Genomic DNA, 16,437 nt, shown 5'->3' on the forward strand with positions numbered 1-16,437 from the left:
GAAAGGGAAAGGGGGGTTGGGGATTCCCCGCCTTGTGGGAACAGAGAGAATTAACCCCTCATTGAGTCTGAAGCTCCAGAAACATAAGACACTGAGACAAGCAACAGACACACTTTCACTGGAAGTTTCGAAAAGAGGGGAGAAAGAGATTGAGAAAGATAGAAAGAAACAGACTGGGGAGAGGAGACAGAAGGTCAGACGCACGCTGCCAGAAATACGCAGAGAGAAGAGTAGAAAGATAAGAGATAAAGGCACAATCTCTCTCCCAGAGACAGCAGCTAGCGAAGGGTAGTGAATGATCCAAACAGAGCCCGGGGCGGGGCGGGGCGGGGCCGGGAGGGCGTTAGGGGAGGTGCCGAGGGACAGAAGGGAGGGGTGGGGCACCAGCCCCGACGAGGGTGAGCCTCGGGCTCTGCTCCCTTGCTTGCAGATTGAGCAATTTGGGAGCGGGAGGAGCTGAGCCTAGCAAAGCTGAGGAGAGGGGGCGCGGGAGGCTGGGCGCAAGGGGCTGGCTGGCAGCGCCCCTCGCCCCCTCCCGGCCCCTGCCCGGGCCCCTGTCCCTGTCTTCAGGACTGCATCAGACGGAACAGGACAGCTGGGGCCCAATCATAGTAGGATCTGGGGGATCGCGAAACCAGCCGAGGTAAGGACACCCACATCTCGGTCCTATCTGGAACTGAGAGCAGAGATCCTGATTCTACCTGAAATTGGGTGGGGGCGGATGGAGTGACCAGAGCTTGGCACCTCCTCCCACCAAAAGAGCCTCTTCTCTAGTGGACTGGGCAGCTTGGGAGCCCAGCACTGGACAGATCGGCCTCTCCCTTTGGGTGAGGGGGGTAATGGGGGGAGGGGGCACGTGGGACAAGAACCCCGTTTGTCTCCAGCACCTGCCTTATGGGCCTGAAGCAGTGGTAAGGAGGATAACCAAGGGACTCAGGTGAAGGAATTCCCTATCCCGGAGGCCTCTATCCCTCCATTCCAAGGTCACATTGCCTCAGCCCCCCTTCCCCGCCAAATTCTCTATTCCCATGCTCTCTATCCATTGCCACCCCCCTCCCCATCCTTAACTTTCTTCGGCCTCTGTCCTGGTACTGTTCAGAGGGGGAGCGCTGCGTGGCCAGCTAAGGAATAGAAAGAACTGGAGTCAGGGAGCGAGAGGGTAATTTACTACTCTTTTTGCCTCCTCCCATCACCGTTCCCCCCCACCACTCCCTGACCTACCCCTTGCCCCCCTCAACCCCCCTCCCCCATACTTGCTGGGGACAGAGATGTAAATTGAAACGAGATGAAACCTGGTAGGGGAACTGGGTGGAGATCAGACTTAAGCAGGGACTGGAAGAAGTCTCCTGGGCTTATCTTTTGCTGCGTTGTGGCCACTTGGATCCCAAGGGAGTGCTTCTCCTGGCCCCTGGCTGAAGGGGGAGGGGGCTTCACATGAGTCCTGTTGGGTAGAGAATGTGACCTGGGTTGACTCTGGGTTTGGGGAGGGCCCATGAGAGAAGGAAAGATTTTATTTGCCTTCTACTCCACTTCCTCCCTCCCCCACCATGGGAGGGGCCTCTCCTCACCTTCTGGGTCCCCTAGCATCTGGCTCAGCTCTATCTTAGGGAGACACAAATCTCCCACAGGTCAGGTTTACATTAGGGCTGCCCCCTGCAGCCCCTTTCCCTCACCCCCTGCCAGTCTGCCGAGGTGTAATACATCAGCTCAGGCTGGGCCAGTGATGGGATTAGGCTCCAAACCTCTCCCCAGTGCACAGCCCCCATCCCTCAAGGAGTAAAGGGGAGGGAGGAGAGGATAGGGATGGTTTACATTTTCTGTTTGTATCAGGCTTCCAAGCACCAATTTATCCTGATTGAATTTGCAAACAAGAGTGAAAGTTATTTCAGTCATGTCCCTTCCCCAGCTGTGTCCCTCCCCCTCCCCTCTCCTCCCCACTCCAACCCTAGCTACCTTCTCCCTGACCACAGTGCCCCCAGCTGTGTCCCTTTTCACCCAAGCCACAATCCTACAGCTGTGTCCCCTTCTCCCTTGTCATGGCCCTCAGCTGGATCTCCCTCTTTGCCATCCATCAACCCCACTCCCATACTGTGGGTAACAATCTCTAACTAACACCCCCTCCTTGTATGTTGGGATGAAACATAAATGGAACCCCTGTTCTGGTGCCTCCTCATTCTTCTGAAGATGGCATTTCACAGGGGGAAAGGAAAGGAGGAGGGAAGCTGGGACTGGAGGACTCTCCCACCCCAGGAAGATTAAGAACAGGTGGCACCCTTTGGCAGCACAGTCACCAGGAGCCCTCCAATGAGAGGTTATATTTACAGTGTAGTGTCATGTAAAATGAAGTTTGGGGGCCCCTCCAATTTAGTGGCCTTAGAGCGCAATGTTTATTTATGCCCTTATATTCATTGACCTTCTCCCCCTCCTCATCTTCACTGATAACTGAGTATTGGTGAGAGAGAAGTGACCAACCCCACCCGCCAACTTCCCACTCAATTCCCTGCCCCCTTTCCCTACCTTTAATCCTTCTGCCCACAAGCCATTCAGAGACAAGTCCTTTTAGAAACTGCCCTTTCTGTCTGGACTCACTCACCTGCCCAGCATGTCCCAATCCATATGTACAGGCCCCCAGCTAGTCCCCACTCCCAACCTCCTCTCAGTATAGAACCCAGACTTCTAGGTCACTGACTTCTTCTCTGCCAATTTCCCAGTTACTGCCTTTCTTTGAATTCCCAGTGCTTAGCACAGTGCCTTGCACATAGTAAAGTGCTTAATAAATACCTCTTGACTGAGTGAATGATAGCCATCAGCTGGAGACCTAAAAGAACTCAGGTAGCTTACAAGAAAGTCAGTCAGCTCAGTCCTTCCTCCCTTCTGAGTATGTATTCAGTGGGACTATCATCCTTAATATACCAGGTTTTGGGCATCTTTGAGGATGTTGGAAATTTTGAAGTCTTTCTGCCAGATGTCTTACAGTTATGGAAAAAGAAATCTGGAGTCCTGGGCACCAGCTCTACTAACTTGTTGGGCCTAACTTTCTGTGTGGACATCTTAGCCCGTCTGGTCCTACTCAGTTGTAAAATGAAAAGGTTGGGCTGGATGGTTGCTAGAAGGTCCCTTCTAGCAATAATTCTATGAAACAAAGGCTTCACATCCTGCCCCACCCCCAACCAAGGGTGCATTCCCCTTGCAATCTCCTCCTATACACTCCTGAGCTTTCACCTTCATCCCTATGATGATGATCCCAGCAGATTGTGACCCCCAACTCACTCATGCTTCTGACCATCAATGTGGGAACCTGTCATGCTCTATGGCCCCTTCCAATTCTAACATTCTGTGATACTGTAATTGCTAGGAATGGACTGGGGATCTTTGGAGAGAAAAATAAGTGGCATGGGCAGCAGACAGGATGACTGGGAAAAGTTGAAGGGGCGAGGTGAAGATAGAAGAGCTCATTGGCAGGGAGGTTTGAGTGGATCATTGGTAGGTACTGGGGTTATCACTGGAGGAGTAATTCAAAGGAGCTTCATAAGGTGAAGGAGGTGTTTGGGGGTGACTGAGGATTCCCTGCAGGCTTCTACTGAAATGCCAGACGAGATCCCTCAGCTTCGCATAAACACTCTTCCCAGGCAGCTTAACCACTTGAGCTTACATCGAGCCTTCAAAGCTTGGGTGGGGGTGGGGTGGAGGGTCTTGGGTGAGGAAGGGAGGGAGGTCCTGAACTTCCAGCTAGATAATGATTTATCTCCTCCCCTGGTGGGCTTGGAGAAACTCAGGGATAGGAGAGCTGATTGTCAAAGGTTTGGGGGATGGGAAATCTGGGTGTCTCAGGGCAGGCAGCAAGGCGATGATGTGGAAGTTTAGGAAGAGAAGGAATAGGAACCAGGAGAGGTGCCCTGATCTTCCTGATGGACATTTTTACCTTTGTGGGCTGCTTCGAGGAGAATTTGGGGAAGGAGAGGCCCATCTCAGGGAGGGAAAGACTCTTCTGACAGAACTGTCAGAGAAGCCAGGCTCCCTGGACTCAGCAGGACCCCATCCAGTCCATTCCAATCTAGAGGATTCAGGGTCTAGGGACTCAGGAGACAGCTACCCTGAGTGCTGGACTTAGAATCAGAAAGGCTTGGGTTCAAATCCTTCCTCAGACGTCCATTAGCTTGGGCAAACCACTTAACCTCTTTCAGCCTCTGTTTCCTCATCTGCAAAAAAGGAACAATAATGGCACCTACCTCATAGGATTGGTGTGAGAATCAAACAAGATTTGAGATATATATATATATATATACATACACACACGTGTGTGTGCATGTATATATATATATATACATATACACACGTGTGTGTGCATTTATATGTATGTGTGTATATATATTGCTTCGCAGCTTTAAAGTGTACAAATGCTATATACTTTAAATATGCATAAATATGTTCCCTGAGGGAGACAAGGGTTCAAGCATGAATGTACTAAATTTCCTAACCTTACTAGTAAAGTGACTCCCACCACCACTTGGACTGATGCTAGCCTGGGGCATGGAGAGGAGGAAGGGGCCTGGGCCATGGAGAGGAGGAAGGGACTTGTGGATGGGGGAGGCTGTGAACCTGGGTCCTCCTGCTTCCAAAGTTGACTGTCTCTCTCCTACTACACCACACTACCTTTCAGCTGCGGCATCGTGGGATTTGATTTTGTGAGTGCCCGGGACAGTGCTAGTACAGATGTGTAAAGACCCACGGGAGCTAGGGATTTGAAAAGGCAGAGGTGAGGAAGGAGCACATTCTAGCCATATGCAAAGATGGAGACAGATGAAAAGTCTCCCTCTCTGGTTTCCCTTTTTGGGGAGCAGGTTGGAGGTGGATTCTAACAGCCACCACCCCCACCACCACAGCTCCCAAGCATACAGCACTCTAAGTTTTGCTAGCACTTTCCCTGCATTATCTCAGTGGATTGAGGAGGCAGTTGGTTCAGTGGGAACTGTACTGATTCTGAAGTCGGAGGGACCCGGGTCCCACCTCTCACGCTTACTAGCTGGGAGCCGTTATCCTTAAAAAGGGTTGTTTTGTTGTCCTGTTTTGTTTTGTTTTTGACTCTTCGAAAAGCCACTGTCATCTCAGTGCCACAATGCGGTATCAGAGGAGGACTTTAGGGGAAGAATGGGCAGAAGGGAGTGTGATTAAGTATGAAAGGGTGAGTGTGAATGAATGTGTATGGAAAGGGTTATGTTCCCAGGATGGGCTCAGAGGCTACATAATCAAACTTCCGGGACATAGCCTCTGCTCTGTGGATCCCCATGACTCCCATCCCTTGGCTGTGCTGGGTGGGATGGTGGGAGGAGGGGGTTGATAGGGAGAGAGGAGAGGAAGGGGATGGACTCGGGGCTGTCTGGGTCACTCTGGCCAGCAAAGCTGCCAGGGGGGATTAGCCTAATTTTCTGTGTCGTTGGCCTGAGTGGCGCCTGCTGCCTCTTTTATTCCGGCACAATGGCAGTGGCTGCCCGCCCTGCTGTGTCAGAAGTTTCTGTGCCCCCAGGAAGTCTCACTTCTCTCCAACCTGCCCAGGCCAGAGAGAAGGACAGAATCTAACTAATACCCACAGGGCTGGAGAGCATGAACCCCAAGGAAGGGTGAAGGCTTAGAGATTGAAGGTTTGGGGAAAACAGGTTCACCCTCTTCTGATAGAGTCAGGGGTGGGGGGGTGGAGGTCATCTAGCTTGAACATCCTCAGGGACAGGGAGCTCACTCTTTTTGAAATGCATCACGATATAGTAGAAAGAGCTGTGGATTTGGAATCAGGATGACTTGAGTTCAGATTTCAGGTAACACTAGCAGTGTAACTTAGGACAAATCCCCTGATATTTCTGAGCCTTGGTTTCCTCACCTGTGAACTAGGGCTTAATCATAGCACCTACTTCCTAGAGTCATGAGGATCAAATGAAAAGTGGGAGAATGACATAGTGAATATGAAAGGGGACTTATGGGTTCCAATAGGTTCCAATCCCAACTCACATACTTACTAGCTTGTGTGACCCTGGGCAAGTCCCTTAATCTCTTTGAGCCTCAGTTTCCTCCTCTGTAAAATGGGGGGGAGGTGATTATAATAATTACACCTTCCCATAAAGGTTATGAGATGAAAATGAGCCAATGCATATGAAGTGCTATGCAAACCTTAAAGTACTATCAAAATGTTAATTGACGTTTTTATGGGGCAGTCCATTTCACTGATGCTCAGCTCTGATTGTTAGAAAGTTCCTGCAAAGACTTCCTACCTAGAATGCTCTTCCTCCTGTCCTCTGCCTCTTAGAATCCCTAGCTTCCTCGGTTCAAATGGCACCTTCTCAAGCAACTTCAAGTAACCGTGTCTCCCCTATTCTTTATTTTTTTTGTCCCCTACTCTTTAAACACCTTCATTAGATCCTACAATCCTCTCCAACTACGGTCCTATCTGTCTCTCCTTCCTCTCTTAGCCAGACTCCTTGAAAAATCTGTCTATACCTGCTGCCTCCTCATTCATTCCATAATCCTTCGTAATCTGCCTTCCAACCTCATCTCTCAACTGAAATTGCTCTGTTTAAAGTTACCAATGATCTCTTAATTGTCAGATCTAATGGTCTTGTCTCAATCCTCATCCTTCTTGACCTATGTGCTGCTTTTGCTTTTGCTGACCACCGTTTCTTTCCAGATACTCTGTCTTCTCTGGGTTTTTGTGACACTACTTTCACCTGGTTCTCTCCTCACCTGTCTTCCTGTTCCTTCTAGTCTCCTTTATCGTCTCATCAACCTCATCATGTCCTCTAACTGTGGGAGTTCCCCCAAGGTTCTATCCTATGCCTTCTCTCACATCTCTCAACAATCTCTTAGTAACCTCAACAACTCCAATAAGTTTCACTGTCATCTCTATGCAAATAGGGGCTGCTAGGTGGCCCAGTGGATAGAGGACTGGGCTTGGCATTAGGAGGACTCATCTTCATAAATTCAAATCTAGTCTCAGACATTTACTTAGCTGTGTGACCCTGGGCAAGTCACTTAACCCTGTCTGCCTCAGTTTCCTCATAATGAGCTGGAAAAGTAAATTGCAAACCACTCCAGTATCTTTGCCAAGAAAACCCCAAAATAGGATCAGAGAGCATCAGATGCAACTGGAATGACTCAATAATAACAACTATGCAGATGACTCCTAGATCTATATATTTAGCCCCCTTCTCTCCCTTGGGCTTCAGTTGTTCATCACTAATTACCTGTTGGATATTGCAGACTGGATGTCCCAGAGACATCTCAAACTTAACATGTCCAAAACTGAATTCATCATCTTTCCCCTAGAAACCTCCCTTCTTCCAAACTTCCATTTTAAGGGCAGATCTAACCATGTGACCCTCTCCCCGCCCCCACCTCAATCAACTCTACTGGCTTCCTATTACCTCTAGAATAAACTATATATTCCTCTGTTTAGCTTTAAAAGCCCAACACAGCCTGGCCCCAATCTATCTTTCCAGCATCACTAGACGTTACTTTCCCTTCCACACTTCAATCCAACCAAACTAGCCTTATGTCTGTTCCTCATACATGATACTCCCATCTCCTATCTCCATGTATTTGCACTGGTTATCCCACATGCCTTCAATGTATTTCCTTCTTATTGAGGCCTCCTCTTCCTTCAAGATGAAACTCAAACACCACCTTGTTCATGAAGACTTTCCTGATGCCTCCAACTGTTAGTGCCCTTCCTCTCAAACTATTGTGTTTAACTGTTATTGTTTGGTCGTTTTAGTTTTGTATGACTCTTTATGACCTCATTTGGGATTTTCTTGGCAAAGATACTGGAGTGGTTTGTCATTTCCTTCTCCAGCTCATTTGACAGATGAGGAAACTGAAGCAAACAGGGTTAAGTGACTTGCTCAGGATCACACCACTAGTGTCTGAGGCTGGATTTGAACTCAGGAGTATGTCCTCCTGACTCCAGGCCCAGTGCTCTATCCGTTTGGCCACTTAGCTGCCTCTATTGTATTTAACTGCTTTGTATATATGTATATTGACTCACATTTTAATTTATACTAGACATGTACATATACAGGTACATACACATACATGTGTGTGTATGTATACATATATATGTATATACTTGTCTCTTCCACTAAGATGTAAGGTCCTTGTGTGTAGGAATTTTTTCATTCTCTGTATTTATATCCCCAGTACCTGGCATATGAATGATTGATTTCTTAGTGCCCTTAGATGCTAGTGCTTTCCCCTCTCAGCTTACCTTCTCTCTCCTCTATATGTATATTGTACATGCCTACTTATATACATCTTGTCTCCCCTATTATAATGTAATCTCCTTGAGAGCAGGAACTGTTTTTCCTTTTTTTTTTTTTTAAATATACCCAACATTTAACTATGTGCCTGACACATGGTAAGTAAATGATTGGTAAATGCTTGCTAATACTGTTCTCTAAGCTAAACACCAGCAGTTCTTCTGATCAATCCTTGCACGGCATGGTTTCCAGTCTCACCTTTTCTGTATCTGAGCTGCTTCAAGTTGTCAATATCCTTCCTAAAATGGACTCTGAGAAATGACAGTGATGTTGCAGATAGTCACACCACATCAGCAGAGCCATGACTCTCTCAGATCTCCCTTATGCCTCAGAGTGGACAGTGCTCTGGGGTAGAGGAAGAACTGAGCTGCTCTGAAGGAATAAGGAGCTGGTGTGTACAGCTCCCACCAAGCGCTTGCTTCTGTGGATATCAGCAGCTTTGGTTCCCCGTGTCCATGGTATGCCAGCTGTTCCTAAGAAAATGCCAAGATTTTGGTCCAGGGAAAGGACAAGGCTGAGGCAAGGGGATCTGGGAGGGCTTCATAATGCTTGCTTAATTGATTGATTGATTGATTAAATGCCTCCTTCTCCCCTTTCCCCTTCAGGTTTCAGTTTGGTGTGACTGTGCCTTAATGTCCCAGCAGAAGTTATAAAGCAGCTGTCCCTGGATGTGACGGCGCCCCTCTTCCCATCTCTTCCCCCAGCCTCCGAGGTGGGGAATAGACTTCTGAATTCCCTATGGGGCTGACAGCAGAGCTGGGCCTCCCCTGCCCATTTCCATCACCCACTGAGATTATGGTAGCTGTGAGCTATGGTCCAGCCCTGGGACCCACCTTGCTGACCCAGCTCAGCAGCCACTAGCTGGAGCCAGGTGCCCCCAAACCACGCTGCCTTCAGGGGGCCAGGAGCTGGAGAGTGACTATGCGGCTTGGACTCTTGGCGGTGGTCCTCACTCTAAACTGGATGCATCTTGCTGGCGGCAGCCGAGGGTTGAAGGGGAAGAGACAGAGGCGGAGTACGTAAAGGGCCAGGTCTGAGGTGGCTTGGGGTAGGGGAGAAGGGAAGGACACCAGGGATATCATTTTCTTGGCACAGTTTATCATAACTTAGGATCTTAGATTCATAGGAATCTCAGGGGTCCCTGATGTAGGAATCTTCTCTGTGTTATCCCCAACAAATGGTCCTCCAGCCTCTATTTGAACACCTCCAATGATGGGAAGCTCACTACTTCCCGAGGCAGCCCATTGAGCTGTTTAACAGTTCTGATTAATAAGAAGTTCTTTCTGATGTTGAGCTAAAGTCTTTTCCCCTGTAAACTTCCTATAGGTAGGGTTTCTCTTTTCTCTCTTTTTTTTTTAACCTTTGTGAAACCTATGGACCCTTTTCAGAACTGTGGTTTTAAAGGCATAAAATAAAACACATAGAATTACAAAGGAAATCAGTTATATTGAAATGCATATAAAAAAAATGTTCACAGACCTTAGGTTTAGAATCCCTCCTGCAAGAAAGCATAGCTTAGAGGATAGAGCTGTACTTGGAATCCAAAAAAACCTGGGTCCAAATCCTACCTCTGATACTCATTAGTTTTTTACCCTGGCCAAGCCACTTAACTTCTCTGACCCTGTTTCCTCATATGTAAAATGGAGACAATAATAGCACCTACCTTATAGTGTTGTGAGAATGTCACGAGTTGCTATGTACAAAGCCCTTTGCAAACCTTAAAGTGCTGTGTAAATGCTAGATGCTGCTATTGTTATTCTCCATGCCGTCCTAGTTCAGCCCTCTGTTGTCAAGCACAATGAGGTGGAGCAGCCAAACCTGAACAATATGCTTTGTGGCTTGTCTGATCCTCAGTTTCTACAATCTGTAAAGTGGGATTAATAACACTACCCCTACCTATCTCCCAGGGTTACTGTGAAGAACGTGTTCTGTGAGTTGTAAAGTGCTATCGAAATGGAAACTTATCACTTTCTGTTTGATAGATTGTCTGTAGCAACTGTCCAGTGCTCTGCAAGCTTCCCTCTGTTGCCCAGTCCCTTGGGGAGTTCTTCCCAACTAGTTGTCAACAGAGTACTTGGGACATGCATGTTGCTTTTAATATCAGCTGAAGTAAAGCATCATTAGGGAATTCCATCTGTTAGCAGAAGAGAAGACTAGAGTGAAATTCCAAGTTTGAGAGAAATACTTTTGAGATGTACTTTTCAAATTACGTGCATTGACATTCTTCTCCATGTGCATGCATAAGACTTGGCTGGAGATGCCTTGTTTGTCATCTGATGCTTTCTGCAACAGTTAAGGGAGAAAAGGGAAGCAAGGAAGGAGGGGTCCAGCTCAAGCCAGGGCATTGCCACTGAATAACATTGAACCTGCTGTGTGGTTTCATTCACCTGGCCTTGGTAATTGACGTTAGCCCAAAGACCTGAGTATACATAAGCATGCCTTCCATTTGTTTGTATGTATGGTGATTTACAAATTAAGAAATGCTTTCACTCCCGTTCTCTCATGGGTTCTCACAGTGACCTTGTGAGAGAATGCAGGGCAGGGCAAAGCAAGGATTATTAGCATCCCTATCTTGTGGATTCATAGATTGTCAGAGCTGGGAAGGACTTTAGAACAGAGAAGGTCAGAGCTGGGAGGGACCTTAGCACAAAGAATATTGAAGTTAGGAGAGAATGCAGGACATAAAGTGTCAGAGAGGGAAGGGACCTTAAAATAGAGAATCACAAATGAAAGGAACCTAAGGAACAGAGTGGTATAATGGAAAGAGTGCTGTGGGACCTGGGTTTGAATTCCACTTCAGATACTTAATAGCAATATTGCCTTGGGCAAGTCACTTAACCTCTCTCTGCCTCTATTTCCTCACCTGTAAAATGGGAATAACAATAATAGCACCTGACTAAAGGGGTATTATAAGCTTCAAAGGAGATACTGTGTATAAAGTGGTTTTGCAAACCTTAAACTGCCATATAAATGTAAGTTGTTATTACTACTAACACAGAACATAGAATATAGAAGTATAAGGAACCTTAGAATACAGAACCCAGAAAAGAGATCTGTATGGATCCTTAGAGACCTTCTAGTGCATTAGACCATTTACAGATGTGGAAACTGATGCTCAAAGAAAAGTGTTCAAATTCAGTCAAGAAACAGTTATCAAGCACCTACTATGTGCCAGGCTCTGTGCTAAGTGTTGGGGATACAAAGGAAGTCAAAGGACAGTCCCTGACCTCTAGGAGCTCACATTCTAATGGGGGAGACAACGAAAGGAAGGAAGGAAGAAAGGAAAAGAGAAAGAAAGAAAGAAAGAAAGAAAGAAAGAAAAGAAAGGGAAGAAAAGGAAGGAAAGGGAAGAAAGGAAAGGAAAGAAGGAAAGAAAGGAAAGACAGAAAGTCACAGGGGTCAATGACAGAACTCGGATGAGAACCCAGGCCTCCTGACTCCCAGGCCAGTGCTCTTAAAAGCGTTAAGACAGGTGCCCAGACAGGGGAGCGGGTTTCTTCAGGGGGTAAAAGGAGAACACATCGGGTAGTAATGTTTTGGCTCTTTCAAGGGACTTGGGGGAGAAAGCAGCCGGAGTTTGATCCCTAGACAGTCCCCAGTGGGCTGGTTTCTCAAAACTTTTGGTCTTGTGTATGGGAAGGAGGAGGAGGGTCCCTTCAGCTTTTCCCTCCACCTTTGTGATTCAGACTTCCAGACCTCCAGACAACAACCAGGGGGGTTGCCTTGCTACCCTCGCCAGGCCAGCAGACCAGCTGGGCTCCAGCCCCGGGTCAGTGATATTCTACCTTCTCCTTTCCCCCAGTCCACAATAGAAGTCTCTGCTTCCTAGGAACTAAGACATGGAAGTTGAGAGAAGTTGGGCCCTTGTGATGGGGATAAGGGGTAAGTTCATGTGAGAATTGTAGGCAAGAACTGTGGGGCTGCAGGGGGAGGTAGGAGACACCCTTGTCTTCCTTCTACCCTGGTGCTCCAGTGACCCTGACCTTCTAGGCATGTAAAGGAAAGGGCTTGGCAAGTGGGTAAGAGTTGCTCTCTAGTGACATCTCCTTCCAATGCCCACCAAAGCTTTCTTCAGCATTCCTGAATGGAGGATTGAGCACAGAACTTGGAATCAGGGAGACTTGTGTTTGAATCCCACCATAGCAACTAGTTGGGCGACCCTGGACATATCACTTAACCTCTGTCACCTCAGTTTCCACATCTGTAAAATGGTGATAACAATAGTACCTACCTCAGAGGGATGTTTGAGTAGCAAATGAGATAATGTATTTAAAATGGTTTTTAAATCTTAAAGCACTATATAAGATGCAGTTTATTATCATTAACCATGACATTTGGATTTGTCATTTTCATCGGAGAGGGAAAGAAACTGCCAATGTGGAAACTCCCTCCACTGATCTTGGCAACTTGTCTGTAATGTACATTCTTAAAATAGTTGCTCCATGGGGCAGCTAGGTGGCGCAGTGGGTAGAGCACCGGCCCTGAAGTCAGGAGGACCTGAGTTCAAATCCAGCCTCAGACACATAACACTTACTAGCTGTGTGACCCTGGGCAATTCACTTAACCCCAATTGCCTTAAATACATACATACATACATACATACATATATGTGTGTGTGTGTGTGTGTGTGTGTGTGTGTGTGTATATATACATAGTTGCACCTGAGAGGTCAAGAGATTTGCCTATATTTACACAGTTAGTATATGTGAAGAAAAGAACTCAAATCCAGCCTTCCTGACTCCAAGGTCTGCTTTATAGGGCCCTCTCTCCACTGCACTACAGATATCATTAACCCCATTTTACAGATGAAGAAACTGAGGCTCAGGAAGGATTAGTGACTTATCTAGGTCAGATATCTGATAAGTGTCAGCAGTGGGATTGGAACCCAGGTTTCTCTGACTTTAGGGCCAGAAACCTTTCCATTATACCGTGTGGCTTCTCTTGAGATGAATGACAAACGGTCTCTGTCCCCAGTTTATTGGGGCATGGAGGTAAGCAGATTAAATATGTATGTACATAATTATATCATGTATTAGCAGAATGAGGGAGGAAGAACAACTAGATTGGTGATCATAGCAATATGGGTAGCTCCCAGTGTGGGAATTCCTTTCACAGATGCAGATTGTTGACTTGTCTATAATTTACAGCCTTCGAACTGGAATGGACTTTAGAGGTTGTCCACTCCAACCCCCTCACTTTACAGCGTAGGAAGCTTGAAAGTGCCTTGATGTAGTAAACAGAGTCTTGACTTGGTGCCAGGAGACCCTGGGTTCAAATCCTGCCTCAGATATTTGGTAGGTATGTGACCCTGAACAATTAGATTGTAAGCTTCTTGAGGGCAAGGATTGCCTTTTGGCTCTTTTGTATCCCCAGCACTTAAACACAGTGGCCAGCACATAGTAGGTGCTAAATAAATGTTTCTAGATTGATTGATTAAACAAATGGCTTGACTTTTTTTTTTTTTTTTGGTGAGGCAATTGGGGTTAAGGAACTTGCCCAGTCACACAGCTAGTGAGTGTTATGTGTCTGAGGCTGGGTTTGAACTCAGGTTCTCCTGACTCCAGGGCCGGTGCTCTATCCACTGTGCCACCTTCCTGCCTGCTACTTGACTTTTCTGTACCTCAGAGGTCTCATCATCCATAAAATGAGGAGGTTGAATTCAACAACTTCTAAGTCTCCTTCCAGCTACAAATATATGCTCTGATAACTTGGAAGTAAAGGAACTTGCCCCTGATCACACAGCCAGGATGTATCAGAGGCCAGGATTTCCACCCAGAGCTTCCTGACTCTGAGGCCAACCTTCTGTCCTCTATGCCGATCTCCCTCTCTAAGTGCTATAGCTAATGTTCCCCTACATTTGTCACTGGCTTGTATGATTAAAAAAAAAAAAGTACTGGCCAAGCCAGGGAAAATACCAAGCAGGTTGGAAATCCCGGACCTGGCAGAAGTCTGAATACCAAGTTTTAGGAGAGCAGAGGAGGAATGAATGGGAGGGAGGGGCTGGGCCCCGGCTATGGCCTCCCTCATTCCAGGACAATCTGTCTCCAAGGCATTTGCCCTTCTTTAAGAATCTGACCTGGCTTTAGCCCCTCAGCACTGAAAAGAGTATTTCTCTGACTGATCCTGAAAACAGTACCAAGCAGATTTTGGAAAGAGGAGATGTAGGAGAGAGGGAAGAGAGCCAGGTCTTTTAGGACTCGGGAAAGGAGATTCCTACTTTCTTAAGAATTTTTACTCTGTGGTCCCCTGCTCAGACTCTAGTTGATGCAAGGGCCTGGGTTCTCTCTCTCCCTACCACCCCATCTTTCACCGTCTTTTTATCATGGTGAAAGAAGAAGCATATATTTTTTTAGGGCTGGAAAGAAGCTTAGAGGTCATCTAGTCCACCCTGTCCCCCTGATTTTACAGCAGAAGAAACTGAAGACCAGAGAAGTTAAGTGACTTGGTCACAAAGGTGGCAAGTGGCAAAACCCTAATTCAAACCCAGATCCTTTGGTTACAAAGCCAGAATATTTTCCATTATACAGTGACGCCACCCTGTCTGTGGATGGTTGGGTTTCTTGACCTAGTTTTGTGGCATAATGTCTTTGTCCATAACAGGATGAGGACTGTAGTGGAGGAAAGATTTAAAAAAAAAAATCATGGCACAAGGGAAATATCTGTAAAGGAGTGGTCCTTTAGGACTAGAAAACTGTTGACTTTGTTTAGGCTTTCCCCATTTTACAGGAAGAGAGTGAGTTCTCTGTCCTTTGTGGCTTTCAAGCCAAGGCTAGGGATCTACATATTGGGGTGGTCATAATTTGGTGAGGAGTTAGCTTAAAGGACCTCGGAGGTCCCTTCCAGATGTGTGATTCAGTGCTTCTAAGAAATCCTGTTTCTCCTAATGGAATGGAGGTAGGGAGGAGAGGGAGGGAATAGGAAGGCTAAAAGGTGATAAGAAGATACTAGAGGCACCCATAAAGCTGGACTTCTTTTTTTCCTTTTTCTGGAGGCAATTGGGGTTAAGTGACTTGCCCAGGGTCACACAGTTAGGAGGTGTTTCAAGCTGTATTTCAACTCAGGTCCTCCTGACTCAATGCTCTATCTACTGCACCTAAAGAAGCTAGACTTCTTTAGATGACCAAGTGCCTGGCCATGAGGGCAGATGGAGCAGAGAAGAGCAATGTGTGATCTTCACTGAGTGACTGGTGAGGGTAGGAGAACAAGGGGATGAGGAGATCTGTTATAGCTGTTCTTTGGGGGTTAGGAGACAAACCACCACCTTCTGTTTAATTTAATCCCACAAGCATTCATTAAGCTATCAGAGCTGTCACTGGGGCTCTGGCCCAAGGCAGAGAAATTTAGAGAGCACTGACCCTATTTGCCATCCTTTGGCACCTAGAAACAATTGAGTTTAGCATCTAATTAACAAGAATCTTTACTTAACGTAGGAAGGTACCAGATGGTATATTTGCTTCTAGCAGCAGCACCCCAAGGGAGCTCTTCCCTACTCCCCTCATCCCCCAACTTCCCCATGGTATTTGAGAGTATTTCACACCACTGGTCCCGAGTGCAAAAATTGTTAGTCATAGGCTCTCCCTACTAAGTGCCAAAGTCTGTGCTCAGCGCTGGGAATGGGAAGATAAATATAACCCAGTTATTGCCCTCATTAAGCCTACAATATAACAGAGGGGATGTTGCATACACAGAAATAATTATATAATAGCGGTAATCACCAAGCCCCCACTTCCACCACATGCTCAGGCTCCAAAGAGCATGTGCAGAGCTCAGTCCAGCTCCATGAATGAATACCCTTTAAAGGTTTTGTAATTCCCCCATTACAAATGTAATATAAGGTGGAGTGCAGTAAAGGAGAAGGAGATATTTTGGTAAAATGTTCTAGAAAACTTTGAGGAGAATGTTTTCAGTTGAGGGGAGGGAATTTATAAGGGAAAGCTACATGGAGGTAGCAATTGACCTGGGCCTTGACAGAAGAGGGGATTTCAATAAGCAGAGATGAAAAGGAAGGTGCAGAGATGAGAGAAGGGATAAGACTAGGGCTGAGGTGTAATGCAGGCTTGCAGATAGCTGCTGGCCCAGAGAGAACTCCTGACAGTCCAAGGGAGGCAGAATGTTGATTGGATTTGCCTGTTTCCCT

General features: G+C 46.8%; 1 protein-coding gene across 1 annotated transcript in view; it reads left to right on the plus strand.

Moving 5' to 3' along the window:
• The first annotated feature begins 522 nt into the window (after nt 1-522).
• Nucleotides 523-16,437, plus strand: part of RSPO1 (R-spondin 1) — a 28,743-nt gene continuing 12,828 nt past the window's right edge. The window contains exons 1-2 of the mRNA XM_027864624.1: nt 523-643; nt 8,906-9,315. Coding sequence (XP_027720425.1) covers nt 9,222-9,315 — 94 coding nt within the window. The 5' untranslated portion in view covers nt 523-643; nt 8,906-9,221. The remainder of the gene's footprint in view (nt 644-8,905; nt 9,316-16,437) is intronic.

This window comes from Vombatus ursinus, unplaced genomic scaffold (assembly GCF_900497805.2).
Source record: "Vombatus ursinus unplaced genomic scaffold, bare-nosed wombat genome assembly UNPS02014775.1, whole genome shotgun sequence".
In the NCBI taxonomy this organism is placed as follows: Eukaryota; Metazoa; Chordata; class Mammalia; order Diprotodontia; family Vombatidae; genus Vombatus; species Vombatus ursinus.